Source organism: Alexandromys fortis, unplaced genomic scaffold, assembly GCF_014885135.2.
Source record: "Alexandromys fortis isolate MF-2015 unplaced genomic scaffold, M_Fortis_MF-2015_v1.1 scaffold_223, whole genome shotgun sequence".
NCBI lineage: Eukaryota > Metazoa > Chordata > Mammalia > Rodentia > Cricetidae > Alexandromys > Alexandromys fortis.
Window position 1 is genome coordinate 1,303,229 of NW_026068095.1, and position 20,532 is coordinate 1,323,760.

The following is a 20,532-nucleotide window of genomic DNA, read 5'->3' on the forward strand; positions in this document are numbered from 1 at the left end:
GGCAGCTAGCGCTCAACCTGTGAGCCATCCCTCCAGTCCCTATAATTCCCTTCTTTTTAAACTTTTATGCAGTGTATTCTATTTCCCCTCTCTTGAGAACATGGGCCCTTAACTTCCTGACTGCTATGAATATTCCTAATGAAACACATATCTAAACATTCAAACTTGCTTATCTTTTTTTTTTTTTTTTCCTTTTTTAAGAATAGGGTCTCTATATAGTACAGGCTGTCCTCAAACTTATTCTCTGCTTGGGGTTACTGAGTGCTAGGATTATAGGTTTGGTATCAGCATACCTACTTCAGTTTCTTTCTTGAGTAATGCAGTTTTGTTTAGGTTGTTAATGACTTGTAAGAATTGGTTTCAAAAGATTATTTTTAATTTTTTGTTTGTTGGGTGTTTTGCCTTCGAGTATGCAACACATGCTTGTGTCTGGTGCCTGGTTTCGAGAGCCTGGTGCCCAGTGCCCTGGGACTGGAGCTGCAGAGAGTTATGAGCCACCAGGTAAATGTTGGGGATTGAACCCAGGTCTTCTGGAAGGGCAGCCACATGTTCTTAGCTGGTACGCCACCTCTCCAGGTCCAAGATTTAGTCTCTTCCTCTATTTGAAAAATCTTTTAAAAGAATATTTATTACACTAATCTTACTAGTAAAGACAAACTACAATATATTGGGTGGATTAGCAAAATTAAATAATTATAAAAAATTAGGTACTAAAAGTCTTGAAAGGTTATTGGGGAAATTTGAGATCCATTTGTTTTAATCCCAAATATTTATAGTTACATTTTAAGCAGTAATTGTGAAATTTTAAAATTTCCATTCTCAGATATTCCAAAGAAATAGAAAGTTGTTGTGTGGGAAAGGGTTTATTTTGTGTTTTGCTGCCATATATGGGCTTGGAGAGCTTTTGGGCCACCTGAGCTAATGTTTTGAGTCAACTGGTTAATGAGTGGAACACATTGACATCATGTATAAGGACCAAGCGTGATGACTAAACAGGTGTTGAGCAGACAGTCCACCTCACGTCTCTAAATCCTGTCTGGATTTTATTTTGAGACAGTCTTGCTTGTAAATATATGTGTGCACCACCATATTTGTCTGTCGTCTGTCTGTCTCTGTGTACATGTGTGCACTTAAGCACCTGTGTCAATTCTCACCTGTGTATTGAGACGGGGTCTCTTGTACACAGCTGCATGTACCTGGCCTCTCAAGCAGCTAGTGATTTTTCCTGTTTCTTCCTCTCATTTCTTGATAGGATGTGCTGGGATTACTATGTGTGCCCTGCTGCGTCCTGCTTTTTATGTGGGATCTAAACCAAGGTGGTTACATGGCAAGTGCTCTGCCCACTGAGTAGTCTCCAGCCCCTGTTTGAAACTTAATGGAGTTGTATTCACCCTTAAAGGAAAATGAAGTTATGAAATTTTCAGGAAAATAAATGTATCTGGAAGTTATTTTGTGAGGAAACCCAGACTTAAAAGACAAGAACCACATGTTCTCTTATATGGGGATTTTAGCTTTTAATGTATGTATATGCATATATGTGGGTATGAATGTGGCTCTAGGCCATGAAATAACAGGGAGAAAAGAGGATTTGAGGAAGGTGGGGTAATGAAACATGTAATGTGGAGACAGTGGAGAACTACTGGGGACGTAAGGGTTCAAAGGGGGGACCAGGGGATTGGGGTAGGGGAAGAGGATCAACAAAAACAAACTATGCATGAAAATGCCAAAATGAAGCATGGTTCATTGTACTCTAACAGTGACAAAAATACATTGATTGCCGGGTCCACCTCAAACCAATTAAATCAGAATATCTGGTGGAAGAATCCAGATTGGTGCTGTTTTTAGTAAATTTCTTGGGTTGTTTTCAGTTGCCAAGGATGAAAATTCTGACAGCAGGCGCTTTCTCTTGTTATTTCATATCAGGAGCCAGGGAGGAAATGCATGCTAAAGAGAACTCACTCAGAAAAATCTTAGTTTTTTTTTTTAATTTCCAAGAACTGATTATCTCATAGATGTCCCGAAGCCTTGCACAATGCTGATGAACACTACTAGATTTGCATAACCAGCAACATTTGTTATGAATTTATGGGGTTTCTCTCAACTCCATTGTTTCACTGGTTATGGTGACTAAGGATTGTTTTAATGCTGTGTTGGCCTTTTGATCTGTCATTTGCTCCCTTATCATTTACACCAGCACACTGTCTTGATACCTGCACAGCAGGGAAATCAGGCTGCTAGCGTGGCCAGGCAAGCATAACCTGAGTTTGGATTCCCATAAGCTGAACTGGTAGCCCAGCTGTAAGATACTGTGGAAGGCAGACACAGGAAGCTCCCAGGCTAACAAGCCTAGCCTAGCCTATGCAGCAATGAAAAAGAGATCCTGCTTCAAATCACATGGACACCCCTCTTTCCACATATTTTTTTTTTTTTAAAATCAAATTTAAGCATCTGATTTCTCACATAAGAAATTTGACCACTTCTGTGTCTTTATCTCAGCCCTCATGTTTTGTGCCACACTGATAATAGAATCTGTGCTCTGGAGTTTCTTATTACATATACTTGTGCCCCAAGGTGGTCCCTTTTCCTTGAATGTTTCTTCTTCCGAGGCTCAACTCAAGTGTCTTTATGTCTGGTGGGATTAACCATCTTTCTGAGATATATAAAGGTGAAGAGATGCAGAATAGCATTAAAATCTTTACTGATGTGTGGGTTTTGAATGATGAACACTCAGATTGTAAATTAGCATGTCAAACTAATGAAATCCTGCCACAACGCCCCCCCCCCCCAATTTATTGTGAATTCTTGCTCACCTCTCTGCCAACTCATTCTTTAAATGCTACTTGTTTTGCTAAATCTTTCAGAAACTATTATATACTCAGCAAATTATTAAGAATCAACATGTAGAGGAGGGCTGGGGAGATGTCTCAGTGGTTAAGAGCACATACCATTCTTGCAGAGGGGCCAAGTTTGGTTCCCAGCACCCATCATGTCACGTGGGTCACACAGCTTCCTGTAATTCCAACTCCTGGGGATTAGATGCCTCTGGCTGCCATGGGTACCTTCACACACATGCACATGCCCGCACACAGATGTATTCACACATACCCCTAAAAATAAGATCTTAAAAGAATCACTGTGTGGGAAGTCATGAACCTTTGCAAAAGCAATACTTCTTCAAGAAATGAATACTACTTCAAGAAATGAAAAAAAATCATTTTTTACCTTTTCTTATTCAGAAAAATATATAAAACTTAAATGTGTCAGAGGCAATAAATCTTAAACATTAATTAACAAATTTTATGTGTGTCAGATACTCAGGTTGATAAAGGAGCATTAATCACATTTGGGGAGGAAGTATTGCACTATTGGAGATAAACTGTGAGAATGCTGTTGTGTGGAGGGAAGTGGCCAGGTCATGATAAAGACTCTGGTAGAGACTCAGCAGGTCAGAGCTAGATTATGCTAATACCCTGCCCTCTGCTCCTGAAGTGAGAAACCTGCTGAGTGCAAGGAGGGTCTTTGAGCTTTGTGAGTGAGCTAAGTCTGATTTTAATCCTCCTGTAGAGGAAGAACACGGGGGACCAAGAGGTAAATAATTTATTCAAGGTTCCTGTAGGAAGTGGCCAAGATTATGTTCTCTGAGGCCTGTGCCTCACTGTCTCTCTTCTAAGTGCTTCACGATTAGAGAGGACTTGTAACTGAAGAGTAACAGAACAGAATACAAACCCAGCATGGTAGCTCAGGCTAGTAATCCCAGCATTTAGGAGGTGGAAACAAGAGAATTAGGTGTTCAAGGTCATCCTCAACTACAAAGTTAGCTTGAGGCCTGCCTACATGAGACAGTCTCAAAGCAAAATAAAAGTAGACAGAAACAGCCTGGTGTAGTGGTACCTGCCTGCCTGTAATGTCAGCAGGAATTATAACATGAGTTTGAGTATAGTCTGTGCTGTAGTGAGTTCAAGACAAGCATAGTTATGCTTGAGACTATATCCATATCATTTAAACACTCTATAGAAATAAAATCAACCACAAACTTAAGTATAAAAGTGAAAACACCTACAAGCAGCTTAATTTTAGGTATAGATTCCTGAGATAATTTTTACTGAAAATGCTGTCCATAGATGAAAACACTGGCAAAGTAGACTGACCAGGGAACAGTGTGAAGAAAATGAAATTAGTCATGTCAAGACTGTAGACGGACTGCTCTCTCCATTCCTTTTCACCCTCCTCAGTCTTCCTCCTCACTGCCTCCAGTTTTCAGTTTCCCCCTGCTTTCCCTGAAACATAAAGCCAGCCATTTGATCTTCAGCTTTAAAACTCTCCATGTTGCTCTTAGAATAAAAACCTTAAGGGAAACATGGCCTGCCTGCCTGCCTGCCTGCCTGCCTTCCTGTATAAAACTTTATCTGGTATGGTATGAGCTAGTCCTTCTCTTACTCAGTGTAGACAGTGTCCAATCATCACCCTTCATTTAGGAAGAATCTGCTTTCTTTTTAGTCCTTTAAACACCAAGACTATAGCATGAGCATTGGAGAATCAGATTTTTGTTTGAATTTCTTGTCTCCATTTGCTAGCTGTGCAACTGAGCAAAAGTTTCCTTTGTATTATGAACCTCAGCAAAAACAATACTTTTACTACTTCAAGAAATGAAATAAAAATCATTTTTTAAACCTTTTCCTATTCAGAAAAATGTCCCTTAATTTGAGCCTATTTTTATACAGTTTCCTTGAGACTAGGCATTCTGTGGGTACTGGCAGGAGTAGGGTCTTACAAACAGTGCCTTGTTTTCAGTTCCCCACAGCGAGTTGTCTCTATTGATGATGTTGACATAGCTTGTTTTTGGTATAATCATCCAGACTTTCTTTGTAGTTGCTATCTTCTCCTTGGTAATAAGTAATCTGTAGGATGTACAATGAGATAGTGTAAATGTTCTTTATTTTTTTAAATTGTTTTTATTGAATTACATATTTTTCTCTGCTTCCCTCCCTTCCTCCTCCCTTCCCTTCTACCCTCTCTCATGATCTCCATGCTACCAAATATACTTAGGAGGTCTTGTCCTTTTCTTCTTCCCTCCTCGCTAGATCCTTTATGTCTCTCTTAGGGTCGTCTTTGTTGTCTAGGTTCTCTGGGATTGTGGATTGTGGCTGGTTTTTCTTTGCTTTATGTTTACAAGCCACTTATAAGTGAGTACATATTATATTTGTCTTTCTGGGTCTGGGTTACCTCACTCAATATGATGTTTTCTAGGTCTATCCATTTGCCCACAGATTTCAAGATGCCATTATTTTTTTCTACTGTGTAGTACTCCATTGTGTAAATGTACCACAGTTTCCTTATCCATTCCTCGGTTGAGGGACATTTAGGTTGTTTCCAGGTTCTGACTATGACAAATAGTGCTGGGTCTTGAGGTAGGTCGTTTCCTAATTTTCTGAGAAATCATCATACTGATATCCAAAGGAGCTGTACCAGTTTGTACTCCCACTAGCAGTGGAGCAGTGTTCCCTTTACCCCACATCCTTTCCAGCATAAGTTGTCATCAGTGTTTTTGATCTTGGCCATTCTTCATCTCTTGTATTCTATTGATTATGCTTGTTTCTATAGACTCTGCTCCTTGTCCTAGATTTTCCATATCCAGCTGGTCCTCAGTTTGTGTTATCTTCCTTGCTTCCATTTCAGTTTTCAATTCTTGAACTGTTTCCATTACCTGTTTGATCGTTTTTTCTTGGTTTCCCAGGGTATCATGTACGTATTTACTCATTTCTTCAAACTTTTGGTTATACTTCTCATCCATTTCTATAAGGGCGTTTTTCACATTGTTGTTTAAGGGACTCTATTGCTTTCATAAAGTCAATTTTTTCCACTTCTGTGTTAGGGTGTTCAAGTCCTTCTGTTGTAAGATCATTGGGTTCTGGTGTTTTCATGTTGTTTTTCAGATTATTGGGTGAATTTTTGCCTTGGTGCCTGCCCATCTCCTCCTATCGATGCTATCTAATGAGTCTTTTAAAACGGGATCAGGTTTCCCTGCTGGCCAGGGGCTCCTCTTATAAAATGCCCTCGCCCTGTTTTCTGGCTCCTGCCGCCGGGGGCCAAGATCCCTCTCACCCCTCAGAAGGGTCTTCAGGACCCGGCTCCTCGTTTGCCAGGGACCTCGCCAACCAAAGGCCTACCTCTTTGATTTAATTGTAGTGGGGCGATCTGCTCTCGGTGTTGCGCGCTGGTCCCCAACGCCTGTGGCCTGCATCCCCGCTGGTCCCCGCTGATCTTGGCCATTCTTATGGGTGTAAAATGGAATCTCAGAGTTGTTTTGATGTTAATTTTCTTTTTGCAAATAAACCCTGGACCTCTGGTTTTGCACTCCTGGTGTTCCTTGTCTGTATCAGGCATACCTGTATATTGGTTTCAAGTAGTAGATTATTAAAATGTGGAAAAAAATGTCGGATTTATTTTCAGTTTGTTGTTTCTGAGAGAGCTTTATGCAATAGTAGTAATTAAAAATATTTTGTGGTTATGCATGTCATGGCTTTATTTTTTTCTTTTTAATGATTTTTAGGTTCATGTACTGGACAGACTGGGGAGAAGTGCCAAAAATAGAACGTGCTGGAATGGATGGTTCAAGTCGCTCTGTTATAATAAACACTGAAATTTACTGGCCAAACGGACTGACTCTGGATTATGAGGAGCGGAAGCTTTATTGGGCAGATGCAAAACTGAATTTTATCCATAAATCAAACCTGGATGGAACAAGTCGGTAAGATTGCCTTGTTTTAAATTTTAAGTTTATGTATTTGACTGCATGAGTGTATGTGCACATAAGGGTGTGCCTGATCTCTCAGAACTGGAGTCCCAGGCATTTGTGGGGCACCTCTCTATTCTATGCGTTCTGGGATCTGAACTCCATTTAATATGACTGCTCAGTAGGTGCTCTTACTGCTGACTCGTCTCTAGCCTGCCATGCCTTTTTCTTTTTAAAATTTAATAAAGCTTTATTATATCAACCAAAGAGTGATAGAGGAAGATATCCTACATTGAGCTTTGGCCTCTAAACATATGCACACATGCACATGTATGTGCCGGCATGAATCAGCAGCATATACATGTGCACAAACATACTCAGCTTCCTCACTCCCATGTAGTTATATTTCTTATGTGATGTCAACATTTTCAGCATGTAGACTTAGTGAGGCTTTGTTTAAAAAAAAAGTTCTGGTTGTCTGGGTGCACCTTTTTGTGGGTGACATCGTAGCACTGAGAATGCAGAGGAATTGAATCTCTGAATTTGAGGCAACAGAGAGGTAACATGGCTTCACTGCCTATGCAGGGGTGAGCAGAGGTAACATGGCTTCACTGTATGTGCAGGGGTGAGCAGTGGTAACATGGCTTCACTATATGTGCAGGGGTGAGCAGGAAGGTAACATGGCTTCACTGTATGTGCAGGAGTGAGCAGAGGTAACATGACATTACTGTATGTGCAGGGGTGAGCAGTGGTAACATGGCATCACTGTATGTGCAGGGGTGAGCAGAGGTAACATGGCATCACTGTATGTGCAGGGGTGAGCAGAGGTAACATGGCATCACTGTATTGCAGGGGTGAGCAGGGAGGTAACATGCCATCACTGTGCAGGGATGAGCAGGGAGGTAACATGGTATCACTGTCTCTATGCAGGGGTGAGCAGGGAGGTAACATGGTATATCATAGGATTTGAAAGTAGGGAAGCTCCAAAAGAACATCAGCTCTGAGGGACAGTAGGATGTGGCACATATTACGTTTGGCAGGTGGATTTCTGAATTCAAGGCCAGCTTGGTCTATAGAACCGAGTTACAAGGACTATCAGGGCTAAACAGAGACCTTGCTCAAACTCCTCTATACCCCCCAAAAATGATTGACAGGAAATATGGAACAATGGCTGCTCGTTGAAATATCTGGCAAGTGTTGTGTGTCCATGGGAAGGACAGGTGGAGTTAGGAATTTAACCCCAGTGAGCTCTTTGAAAACGGTAAGACCAGGGTTCTTACTCAGGTTAGGGCACCACATTGAAAGGAAAGAAATTGCCTGGGAGAACTGTTTCACAGTTGTACAGAAAGGCACACTGGAACAGGGAGAGATGAAGGGAGGAGAGAAGATTCCAAGAAGGGGACACCTAGTGGCTCTCAGAAGCTAAACTTTGAACATCATAGGAACAAGGGGGATGTGTTTTTGTGAAGCTAAAACTACCTTAAATATTGCTTTCTTTTTAAAAGTTCAGAGAAAATATTTTGATAAAGGAGAATCAGAAAAGAATCAGATGAAGTGCCGTTTAAAGTTACTGCAAAGGAAGAAAGAATAAGGAACAGAACACACCCACACCCACAGCGTTCCAGAAAACTTCCACATAGAAGAGAGGGCAAACCTTTGTTTAAATATAACCAAAAGTTAATGTGAAATCAATATAACATGTAAAGGAAAATGACACAAGAAAAGTTCTGAAATTAGATTACTAAAACTTAGAAAAATTTGTAAGTGGAAGAAAAACCATTTTAGGTAAAGGAAAAACAAACAACTGAAGAACAAAAAAATCTACCTTAAGTGATCAGTGACATTAGAAAGTTTGGTAGAAATTAAAAGGAGGAAAAATGTAATTTTATAGATCTTGATAGGACATCTAATAGAGACTTTCCAAGTGTCTCAATAACACTGAAAGACTTTCAGGAAGATGTTGAAAAAAAATTGAAATAAAAGCAGAAAGAAATTTCTGTATCTGAAATGAACAATTCTTGAAGTGAAAAAATCACTAGGGAATTTAAAGGCATCTGCCTTTAAATTTGAACAAAAACAAAAACAACAAAACAAAACAGAAACAAAACAAACAGGAAACTTGAGATGATAGGGCAAGCAACGGCATCAAGTGGAAGACTAGAAAGAACAAAACTGTGTGAGGGAATGGCGGTGTGGGAGCTCATTGGGTGGACTAGTGTGTTCAACGTCTAGATTCCAGAGGAAAAGAGGAGAAATCTCTGAAGAAACCATTGCTGGAAACCATCAGATCTGAAGAAAGACAGGAGTGCCAGTGTTTGAGAAGCTGTTGAACTTCATGCAAGAGGAACATAGCATGAGACAAATTATAAGCACATTTAGAAAAGCCAAAGATACATAATGTTAAAAGTTAAAAAGAGAGGTGACTTGTTATGTACAAGGGAACTTGATTAGAGAATAGGCAGAATTCTTAAAGAAACAATGTAGACCAAAAGGCAGTTGGCCAGTTTTCAAAGGGCCAAAAGAAAAAAAAAAAGTAAACTTGGAATCCTATACCCATCAAAACTTCAAAAGTGAGTAAGAAAGTGAAACATTCCCAAATAAACAAAAGCTGGAAGGATCTTTCCATATAACAATTTTTCTTTGGGCAAACAAACCATTAGGGCACAACAGACTGGGAAACCTGCTACACTAGTCCTCCTGAAGCTTGATTAGGATGTAGGAAATGTTCTTTGTACTTGGCCTTTGCATGGACTTTCCATAGTGCTTTGTTCATTTTTCTTGTCTGAGCCATATCTTCTCATTCTCTGTCTGCAGCCTCCTTAGTTCTTGCTAGTTTCTCATATTTATTTAACTTTTCCTGCTAAGGTCTCTGATTTAGTGTTACCTGGTTTCACCAGATTATTTTTTCCAGATCTTATTGGTTTATTTATTACCCTATTATGTCTTAACCTATTTTAAAAACAAAATCACCGATAATTGAGATTGCTTGTATTGGTATATATTTACAAAAATAACCTTTATATTTTTATGTTTCTAAATCTTTATAAAGAATGAGTATTCCTTTTATAATCAGGAGAAAAATAACTGGGGAAAAAGAATTCAGGTATCAGAATTTGCTGTGATTTTGGTTCCTTTGTGTGTTTCCTCTCATTTCTAATACTAACTTTCCTTCTGGTCAATCTATAATCCTTTGGAGCCCAGTTTTTAGCTTAGATTTTCCTCATGGGACCCAGTTAGATATTATTTTGAAATATTCTGTCAATCAAAAATTTCTTAGGGGGGGGGAGGCACATGCCATGGTTGGCATTTAGAGGTTAGAGGATAACTTAAGAGTCAATTCCTGGGTGGTGGTGGTACACGCCTTTATTCCCAGGTGGATCTCTGTGAGTTCAAGGCCAGCGTGGTCCATAAGAACTAGTTCCAGGACAGCTAGGGCTGTTACACGGAGAAATCCTGTCTCGAAAAACAAACAAACAAAAACCAAGCAATAGTCAATTTCTTCTCATCAGGACTTGGCAGCAAGTGCCCTTATCTGTTGAGCCATCATGATGGTCCCCATTTTGTCAGTTTTAATAATAGTTTACTCATTAGTTCTGTTACTGAATTCTTTCTTAATATAGATAAGATTTCATCGTTGTATATATGATTTAAGAATGTTTCTGTCATTACAGCTTGTGTCTCCATTTTCTTGATGGCATATTTTGAAACAAATAGTAAAGTTTTTATTATAAGCAATTTATCAGTGCTTTTTCTTTTTGTGTTTTATTTTTGTTTCTCAAGACAGAGTTTCTGTGTGTAGCTTTGGAACAAACACTACTGGAACTCACTCTAGACCAGGCTGGCCTTGAACTCAAAGAGATCTACCTATTTCTGCCCCCAAGTGCTGGGATTAAAGCACCTGGCCAATTTTGCTTTGCTCTTGTTAAATTGCCTTTGGTGCTCCTAGTATCCTTTGTCTGACAAGAAGTGATAAATATTTTCTTCTATCATAAATATTTTCTTCTATGAGAGAAACTCCCAAGAGTTTTATTATTATAATGCTTACGTTTAAATCAGATGTATGATCCATTTTGATTTGCTTGTGTAGGTTAGCTCTTGAATTCCTTTATAAAATATATCCCTGATAGTATTTTAAATGGATAACTTGAAAAGGAATTCGGTGTTATATATTTATGTATTACAGTATAAGTATTTTACTCATAGTGTTGGAGATTGAGTCCAGGGCCTCACTACACACTATGGGCTGGGGTTTTTAATCTAGGCCCTCATGCCTGCTGGGCAGTGCAGTACCCCTGAACTGCATATCCTTTGCCCTTTAGGCTATTATTTGTTTTTAAAGAAATACATTAATTTTTAAAGAATGTTATTATTTATGTGTGTGTGGGGAGATCAGAGGACAACTTTTGGGAATCAATTCTCCCCTTTTATTTTTATGTGAGCTATGGGACCAAACTCAGGCTGCCAGGCTTGCCTAGGAAGGACCCTTACCCATTGAGCCATCTTGTCAGCCCTTCTTTATTTTTGTGGTGCTCAGTATTGAAACAAGAACCTCATACATGTCAGGCAAATACATTTATTCCTAGTCAATATTTTTAGTAGCAAAATTAGAAGTTATTTTTCATTACTTAGCATATAGAAGTACAAACTATTTTTGTTGATGAATCATTTAATCTTACAATCTTGTTGAATTCACTAGGTTTGGGAAGATTGGTTTTAAAAAAACTACATATTCTGTATACATAGTCATTTCATCTGGGTGGGGTGTTCTTTTGCTTGATCACATTAGCTACATCCTCTGATACAATGTAGAGTAGAGACATCTTTTGCTCCTCCAGGATCGGCATTTATTGCCAGATTAGTAGAATGTTAGGCGCAGAATTTTTTGTAAAGTGCTTTCTTCAGGTGAAGGAAGTTTTCTTTTATTCTTAGTTTATTGACCTCATTTTAAATCATGAATGATTATGGACCTTGCCTATTTATTTTATATCTATAGAAATAGTTGGTTGTGTTTTTTAAAAAAATAAGCTTTGTAAATGGCTCTTTTAATTGTTAAGCCAAGCTTGTATTTCTTGGATGAATTCACCTTAGTGATGATTTATAATTCTTTTTATATGTTCTGTTGAGGATTTTTATGTCCTTATTCATGAAGGATGTTTTTTTTGGTATCTTTGTGATATTGTTACTTTAGAACCAGCCTCTAAGAATGAGTTGGGAAATGTCTTCTTTACCTTTATTCTCCCAGAGTGTGTTACCAAATATTTCTGTCATCTGCCCATCTATTTTTCTTATTTATTTGTTTGTTTGCTTGCTTGCTGGTATATAAATGTCTGGTAGATTTAATCTGTGATGCTGTATGGGCCTGGCTATTTCTTAGGGATTCTGTGACTGGCTGAGTTTGTTTATGCACCTCTGTTGTCTTCCTCCATGAATTTTTATTAGTAATTGGTTTCTTTCTAAGAACGTTTCCATTTCCTGTAAGTTGACTAATTTGTTGGCACAAAGTTGTTTATAGTTGCTCCTTGTAATACATTTTTTGATTTTTTTTAAAAAGTATGATGTTTTCCTTCTTTCAGTTATGATGTTCAGTTTTAGTTTATACCTTTGTTTTTTCTTTGTCAATATAGCTACAGGTTGCATTTTCATTAATCTTTCAAAGAATCAACTTTCTATGTTATATCTTCCCACACTTCTATTTGCCTTAGTGTGCTCTTCCTTTTCCAGTGTCTTCAGGCCGAGGCGGTGGAAAGGAGGTTAATTTGCCATCTGTCCCCTAATTAAGGCATTTGTAGTCTATAAATTTACCTCCTTTGATGGATGCTCATAAATTTGTATGCATTGTACTTGTGTTTTTTTTTTAGCTCGGTATTTAACCAATTTTGTGATTTCTTCCTTAGCTAGTTTTTTTTTTTAATATATTTTGAGCTGGTTCTCATTCTGTATGATTGCCTACATAGGCCACAGATTTGTAGTAATATTTCTGCCTCAACCTCTGAAGTGTTAGGATTATAGCTATGAGCTGCCTGCTTTGTGACACAATGCTTATGTAGAAGAAAATGTGGAAGAATTTAGAAAATGAAAAATTGAGAAAGAAATTTAATTTCTCGGTTCTTTATCCATTTTTCTTTTATAAGAGATTTATTTATGTGTGAGTGTTTTGCCTGAATGTGTATGTGCGTTGTGTGTGCTTGGTGCCTATGGAAGTCAGAGAGGGCAATTGATCCCTAGGACTAGGATGGTTGTGAACCAACAAAGGGGTTCTGGAAACTGAACCCAGGTCCTTTGTAAGAGCAGTAAGTGCTCTTAACTGGTGAGCCATCTCTTCAGCCCTGGCTTTTAGTTTCTTGATGAATTCCAATTTGGACAGAAAAAAATACTTTGTATAGCTGTAGCATTTATTGATGGATGGGCCTGGAGTACTGGGTTATAAACCTGTGTCACTTCACCAGGCAAAGGCATGCATTAGTATGGATGCTTATATTTTAGTCGTGGAGAGTGAACACAGGCCCTTATGAGTGTTAGTGAGTGCTCTGTTTCTGAGCCACGTCCCCTGAGATTTAGTTTTTTAATGAGCTGGCATGTATAGTTGAAATGTAACAGTGGTAGAGAGAGCCCTTGCCTGCGTTTGCATGCCTTGAATTCAATTCCCAGGTCTACAAGAAAAATAAGGAAATGAAAGGAGAAAATTGATGATTTAGGTCAACTAGTCAGTATGATGTTCTAAAATATAAATTAGTTGCCTTCCTCTTATGCTCAGTTTTTAATTTTTAAAATAAAATATGTCTTGAATTTGCAATACTTTAAGTCAGGACTGGTTCATGTGTCGCAGATACTGTTTCCACAATCCCACAGTTGTTCTTGCCACAGACCATGAAGTCACCCTATGAATGCAAAGTTGAACTGTTCTCTTCAGTAGCTTATGTATTCATGTCTGTCTCACCTCCCTCCCCAAGGCTGAGTATTGGAAAACACAGTTTATGAAAATATCGAAGTATTTATTGTCGTAAATGTTTGTTTGACTGAAATCATAATTTATTCATTTTGTTGAGCACTTCCTAATTGAACAGCTCTGACACTGCAGAGTTCGGTGTGTCTTGAGGGCTGGATCTGAAAGACCCTACAGCTAGCATGCTCCCGGGGGAACGTCCTGTTTGCTTAAAAAAAATTCTCAGGATCAGCAGCCAGCCTGCTCTCACAAGAACATCCCATGTGCTTGAGAGAGCAGGATGTCTATGAGATAGGAAGACTGCAAGGCAGGATATCAATAAGATAGGACATCAACAAAGCAGGTTGACTGCAAAACAGGATATCTATAAGATAGGAACAGGATGACTTTTGCTGACACCCATGCTGAGAGAGGAAACCATTCATGCCCCCGCCTCATTCCGATAGCCACGCTTTTGCTTCTGTAAACTTGCTTTTTGCTCCTCCCTATAAAAAGCCCGCCCTCCAGTCCGAAAGACTTTGCTGCCCGCAGGTACTTGTGCCTACCCAATAAACCTCTTGCGATTTGCATCCGTGTGGTCTCGGTCTGTTCCTTGGCGTCAGGGAGGTCTCTTCCTGAGAGAAAGTCCTCTTCGAGAGTCTTTCAGATCTTTCTTTTTATGCAATATGTTTTGTTTGTGAAACTCTAGTTTTGTATTGTGAACATATCATACCAATGGTTAGCTGTCTGAATTGAGAGGTTTAGTTATAGTAAAATAAAAACAAATAAAATAGCTTAGATAATAATTTTCTAGAGCTAGACTGAGTGCTGTCACTTTAGCATCATGTGTATGTTTTCAGTTGTAGTTACTAAAATCATGTTGTTGAAAAGCAGGCTCAGGCTCTTTGTTCTTACACATTAAGAGGGACAGACCTCTTGTTGTCTTAAATTTACTTCCTGGTGCCAACTGTTAACCCCTGGGGTTTTCCTCGTTGCTTATTTTTTTTTTCCTGCTGATGTTAATTACATGAAAGAATAGAAAATGTGAGTCTAGAGGTAGTTGCTGAGAAGGGAGACGGACAGCAACCTTAAAATTTGGGCTTCTCTGTCCTGTGATTTAGTTGGCCTGCTGCCAAGCCAAGACTGACCATTCTGAATGTTTGGTTAAGGTTTTTGACAACTTGAAAACATATGTGAATTTTTTTCATAAATGGATTTAACCTACAGATATGTCTTCCTTAGTATGTGTATGTGTTGACTCTCTTCATTGCCGAGTGATGATGATGTCATAAAAGAAAATTTTAGAAGTTTGAGTTTTTCTTTTTGTGTTAATAGGCAGGCAGTGGTTAAAGGTTCCCTTCCACATCCTTTTGCCTTGACGTTATTTGAGGACACACTGTACTGGACTGACTGGAATACACATTCTATTTTGGCTTGCAACAAGTATACTGGCGAGGGTCTGCGTGAAATCCATTCTAACATCTTCTCTCCCATGGATATACATGCTTTCAGCCAACAGAGGCAGCCAAATGGTAAGTGATCTGGATTTTGAAATTCCAGGTTGGAAGAGCTCTGCAGCAGTCTGATGTCTGGCTTTAGTGAGGCCCTGGCGGGGAGGAGGGGCATATCCAAATACAGTGGAGGACGGAAAGGGAAGAGCATACAAACAATTCAGGTTCTTACACCAGTCTAAACCTTGCAGCGTGGTTCCTTTTACCACATAATGTCTTGTCTTTTATTTGGGGCTGGGATAATAGAAGTGGCAAACAGAAATGAACAAAAAATTAAGAATGCTAAGTTTATAAATAAATGCATTTCTTGTTCATAATTTTTTACTGTTCCGATGTGTTCGTGTGAGTGTGCTAAAAAGAATATTGATTGAATAGGAAGCCTCTCTTAACTCAGCTAATGAATTCCAGCACCTAAGTGCGCTGAATAAACCACCTGCTTGAGCATTCATCTGCATTCCTCCTCTTCCTCTACGTGTTTCTCTTTCTAACTTTGCTTCTGGTTTTGGTTACCCTTTACAAAGACATGGGGCTGTGTCTGCTGACAGTGACCCCTTGTAGGAGAGGCATGGATTTGGATTTTATGAGAGAATGGTAAATGTTTGGGACTTGTCTGTAAATAAATGTCTGCTGTGTGTCTGAGTATATTTCAAATAGTTTTCCATAGCCAAGAAGGAAGAGTGCTTGGATTTTGAGTTGTTTGATACTAGTTCTTTCCAGTTAGGGGGATTTAATCAAATATTGAATGTGTTACATTGGAGTTTGATGACTGAGATCATAAAAGCATTTTAAAATAGATGTGTTAATCTATGTAAAAATAAAATGTTTATGTAGTCCTTTGTGAACTTTGTATTCTCATGATTAGTCCTCAGAAACTCTCCAAACCATGTTTTAAATGACATAGTTGATCCTTTGTTTTACTGGCTTGAGAATGTTAGTTATTTTTGATGATTTATGTTTATGTCTTATGTTGTATTGCTCTCTATCTTTTTTTTCTTTCAAGGTCTTTGAGGATGCTCTCTATTCTATATTGATATTTCCATGAATGTTATTTGAATATATTCATTTCTACAGTGTTCATAGCTTGGCTTTTTTTTTTTTTTTTGGTCTCTGTCTCTTATTCTTGCTTTCTCTTTTTTGCAGTGCTACAGGCTGACTCTAGGTTTTGTACATTCTAGACAACTACTCAAACCATTAAACTACAACTCAGACTGTTAAAAAATTAAAATAAGAATGGAAACAGGATCCCTCTTACTTACACTGCCCTCCCCCCAGTCCCACTGTGACTGACCTTGAGCTCCAGTTCCCAGTGGGGGATTTGGGGTGTGTGTCATTGTGCCTGTCTTTCTGTGTTCCACGTTCCCTCCTTTAGTCTATTGAATTTGTCTTTTTCATCTTGTTCATTCCAAAGAATGGCTTTCCAAAATTCTAATTGTATTTCTTGGCTTTCATACCCTCTGCCACAGCATGTTCCCATTCTTGATGTTCTCCTGGTCTACAGAAATCTTAGCCTCTATTTAACAGTGTTCTCCTTACTGCTTCCCAGTGCCTGGTTTCTAAGTTTTTATTCTGAAGGCTTTTTACCACACCCAAAATGTTCAGAATGATCCCTCCTGTTCTTCAGGGTGCCTGCTGGGCCTCATGCATTCTGTGAAGATTTTCCCCCCAGCTTTTTAAACACTGAGATTAAGTCCTCATTGATTGTCTACCCTCTTTTAGTTGAAATGTGCAATATAATATTTAGCTTACTTGTTTTCTTTCCATTTCCATAGTTTATTATTTTAACTCACTAATAAGTTTATAAGTTCTATTAGGGCAAAGACCTTCTGCTTTTCTTCTTAGTTACTTCTCTTTGGATTAAAAAACCCATGAAGTTTTCACTAATTAATTCCTTTCCTTACAGATGGTTGGTAGTCAAGCACCTGGAGGAAATTTGGTAGTCATTTTGGTTTATCACAGTTGCTCATGTTATGGTTGTTAACCTTTGTGTATCCAGAGTGAGTGAGGTCATCCCTAATCATTGGTATTAATCAGTGTGATTTATATTTGACAGCTACAAATCCATGTGGAATTGATAATGGTGGTTGTTCCCACTTGTGTTTGATGTCTCCAATCAAGCCTTTTTATCAGTGTGCTTGTCCAACTGGGGTCAAGCTTCTGGAGAATGGAAAAACCTGCAAAGATGGTAAGATGGTTATTATTCAAGTGAGAAAAAAATCCTGAGAGCAGTTGGATTCTGTATGAACAACTTTGTATTTCTTTTGTAAACTCTAGCGTTGGCAGTGCTTTGGGAGACTAGTCACTCAGGTGGCTGCTAGCAGAGGTGGTTTATGTTTTGTGGCATCTTTTTATTTTATGTTATTTATTTAGTACTTAAGAAACATTGTGTTTTTGGAAAAAACAAATTGACAAACAGGTAGTGTTTCTCTTGGCAAATTTCATAGCCACTGAAATCACAATCTCATAATACTTAGGTAACACCAGTAAATAAAAAAGAACTGAATGAAAATTATTAAACTTTTATTGATGAAGAATAAAATGGAATAGGTAAAGTTTTCTATTAAACTATTGAAAGATAATTTTGAGTGCTCTTTAATGACAAAGAAGTACCTTAAGAAAAAGTTCCTCATTGTACTATTAAAGTAACTTTATTTCTTTAACTCAGCCGGTCCTCTTGTCCTTTTCTTCTCACTCTTATTAATCCTCTATAGATAGAGGATGCTAGAGAAGGGCACAGGCTTAGGACATTGCAAGGGGCTTTTAGTTTGGGAGAACACCAGCACTTTTTGTCTTAATGAGGATGTTATTCTTCATTCTTACTCCTATGGGTCACCATTCTCTGGCAACAAGCAGAATCTGGTAAGAAAATTGTTATATGTACAGCGGCTTCTTTATCTTCCTCGGGAAGCCTGGCGCCTTTCTTCCAGAGCGTGTTAGAGAGCTCCTGGCAAGGAGGTCAGCGAGTCAGTGAGATGGAATTGAGTCAATTTAGTGGATGTTTACTATGAGTTGGCGTTGATAAATTATCCTCATAGTCAAAGGTGAAGCTGGCTGACTCTTGTCAGATGGTTTCCATGGTAAACAGTGATTCGGTTTCAACTTAAACAAAAGGGTTTTTGTAGCATTGCTTTTCTGTTTAAAAATGTACCTTGACGTTGAAAACGAGGATTTATTTCAGCAGTGGAAGTTTGTCTTCTCCTTCACAGTGGTGTACATGTACATGTTTAACCAGTTCTGAGTTCCAGGTGCATATTTAGCACCTAATAGTCTGAAGTTCTATATTGTTTTGATCACCTTGCTCACATTAATAGTTCTGTGAATTCTTTGTAAGGTTTGATCTGTCTTTGTCAGTTAGCATGGGCAGTGAGTGTGCAGCATCGTTCCCGCTGTGCCTGCAGTTACCGTTTGTGTTTCATCCTCTCCGGTCTAGCGTTCATGCATAGTCGGCCCTCTACTCAGACAGCTGATGCTGAAATTGGTCTCTTCTCTTCTTGCTTTTGCAGCTATGATTCCAAATTCATATTTAAATTTATATGCCAGTATTTCTTTACACACATTTTAGCTGGGATTTTTTTTTCTCCTTGCTCATTCAGTTGACAGTTTACATATTATTTTTATTAGTCCATAGATGATTATTTTGCTGGTGTTTTACTTGAACATTAAAGCAAACAAAAATATTAAGCTTAATATTTTTATTTTTAATTATGTTTTCATTGGATCCTATGTAAGAATTTCAGAAATTTGCCAGGTGGTGATGGCGCACGCACTCGGGAGGCAGAGGCAGGCCGATCGCTGAGTTCGAGGCCAGCCTGGTCTATAAGAGCTGGTCTCAGGACAGCCAGAACTATTACACAGAGAAACCCTGTCTTGAAAAACTTAAAAAAAAAACATTTTTTTGATTTATAACTCTGTCTTTATTTTTAATGATATATTAGCTGATACTTACTGAATACTTTATGATTAGTCCCTTCCGGAATATTATATTTATCCTTAATTTTTATATTTAGCTGAATCTAGGTTTACAGTGACTGTGTTTCTTCTCAGTTTGTTTCCCTACTTGAACCAGATTTTATTGGCTCAAATACTCTTAACCACTGTTGCACCTCTTAAGTTCCCGTCTCCGCAGCTTCCCTTGTCCGCAGGGCTGTTGAATATTGCTCTGTGTTTACGTGCCGTAACATTCTTCTGTTTCAGAATTCAGTTTTTAACATTTTGTCCTTGTTTTTTTATCATTGTGTGCACACACATTACGAGCACACTTTTGCATGCCTATGTCTGTTCATGTGTACAGGTGTACATGGAGGTCAGAGAACAAATTCAAGTGTCACTTTCCAGGTGCCTCCCCCTTTTTTCCCTTTGGAGGTAGGTCTCTGGCATGGAATTTGCCAACTGCCCTGTGCCCTGTGAGACACAGGAATCTACCTATCTTTGCCTTTCTCCCAGGAGTGCTCGTGCATTGCCACCATGGCTGGCTTTTGTCTGTGGGCTGAGGGGGTGAGACTTGGGTCTTTATGGTTATCAGGCAAGCAGTCCACACCCCCAACCCTTCTGGGCCTCTAAAACATGCTTCTTGAAAAAAGGCTCTGGAGTCTACAAATTTCTTCCTCCATTACTGCTTAGCTATGAGAAATGAAATGATGATTACTTTTGCATACCTTTATCCAGGGGTTATCCAGTAAATCAGCAAGTGTGGATTGCAGCTTGATTTGGAGAGTTAGCCATTAAGGAGTTTGCACTGACTTCTGTTTCACAGTATCACGTTTTAGTTCTACTCTAGGGAGAGCAGAATAAACTCAGTTAATTCCAATTCCTGAGGACTTCTACGTGCTTTATATAGATTGGTTAAACTTTGCCTGTGACATTCAAATGATTGCTTGGTTTTACTTTGTTTTAGGTGCCACTGAACTGTTGCTCTTAGCCCGACGGACAGACTTGAGGCGCATTTCTTTGGATACACCAGATTTTACTGACATTGTCCTGCAGTTGGAAGACATCCGGCATGCCATTGCCATAGACTATGACCCTGTAGAAGGCTATATCTACTGGACTGATGATGAAGTGAGGGCCATCCGTCGTTCCTTCATAGATGGATCTGGTAGTCAGTTTGTGGTCACTGCCCAGGTCGTCCATCCTGATGGTATTGCTGTTGACTGGGTTGCAAGAAACTTGTACTGGACAGACACCGGCACTGATCGGATAGAGGTGACGAGGCTCAATGGGACCATGAGGAAGATTCTGATTTCAGAGGACTTAGAGGAGCCCCGGGCTATTGTGCTAGATCCCATGGTTGGGTAAGAAGCACTTATATTACTAATCCCTCTCCTCCCCTCCCCTCCCCTTCCCTCCCCTCCCCTCCCCTCCCCTCCCCT

The 20,532-nt window shown here is 39.0% G+C and overlaps 1 protein-coding gene across 1 annotated transcript in view; it reads left to right on the top strand.

The window, feature by feature from the left end:
* Lrp6 (LDL receptor related protein 6) overlaps window positions 1-20,532 on the top strand; it is a 117,632-nt gene that overhangs the window by 37,135 nt on the left and 59,965 nt on the right. Inside the window, exons 3-6 of the mRNA XM_050123234.1 lie at window positions 6,551-6,748; window positions 14,991-15,187; window positions 17,217-17,348; window positions 20,058-20,454. Of these exons, the coding sequence (XP_049979191.1) occupies window positions 6,551-6,748; window positions 14,991-15,187; window positions 17,217-17,348; window positions 20,058-20,454 (924 nt within the window). The remainder of the gene's footprint in view (window positions 1-6,550; window positions 6,749-14,990; window positions 15,188-17,216; window positions 17,349-20,057; window positions 20,455-20,532) is intronic.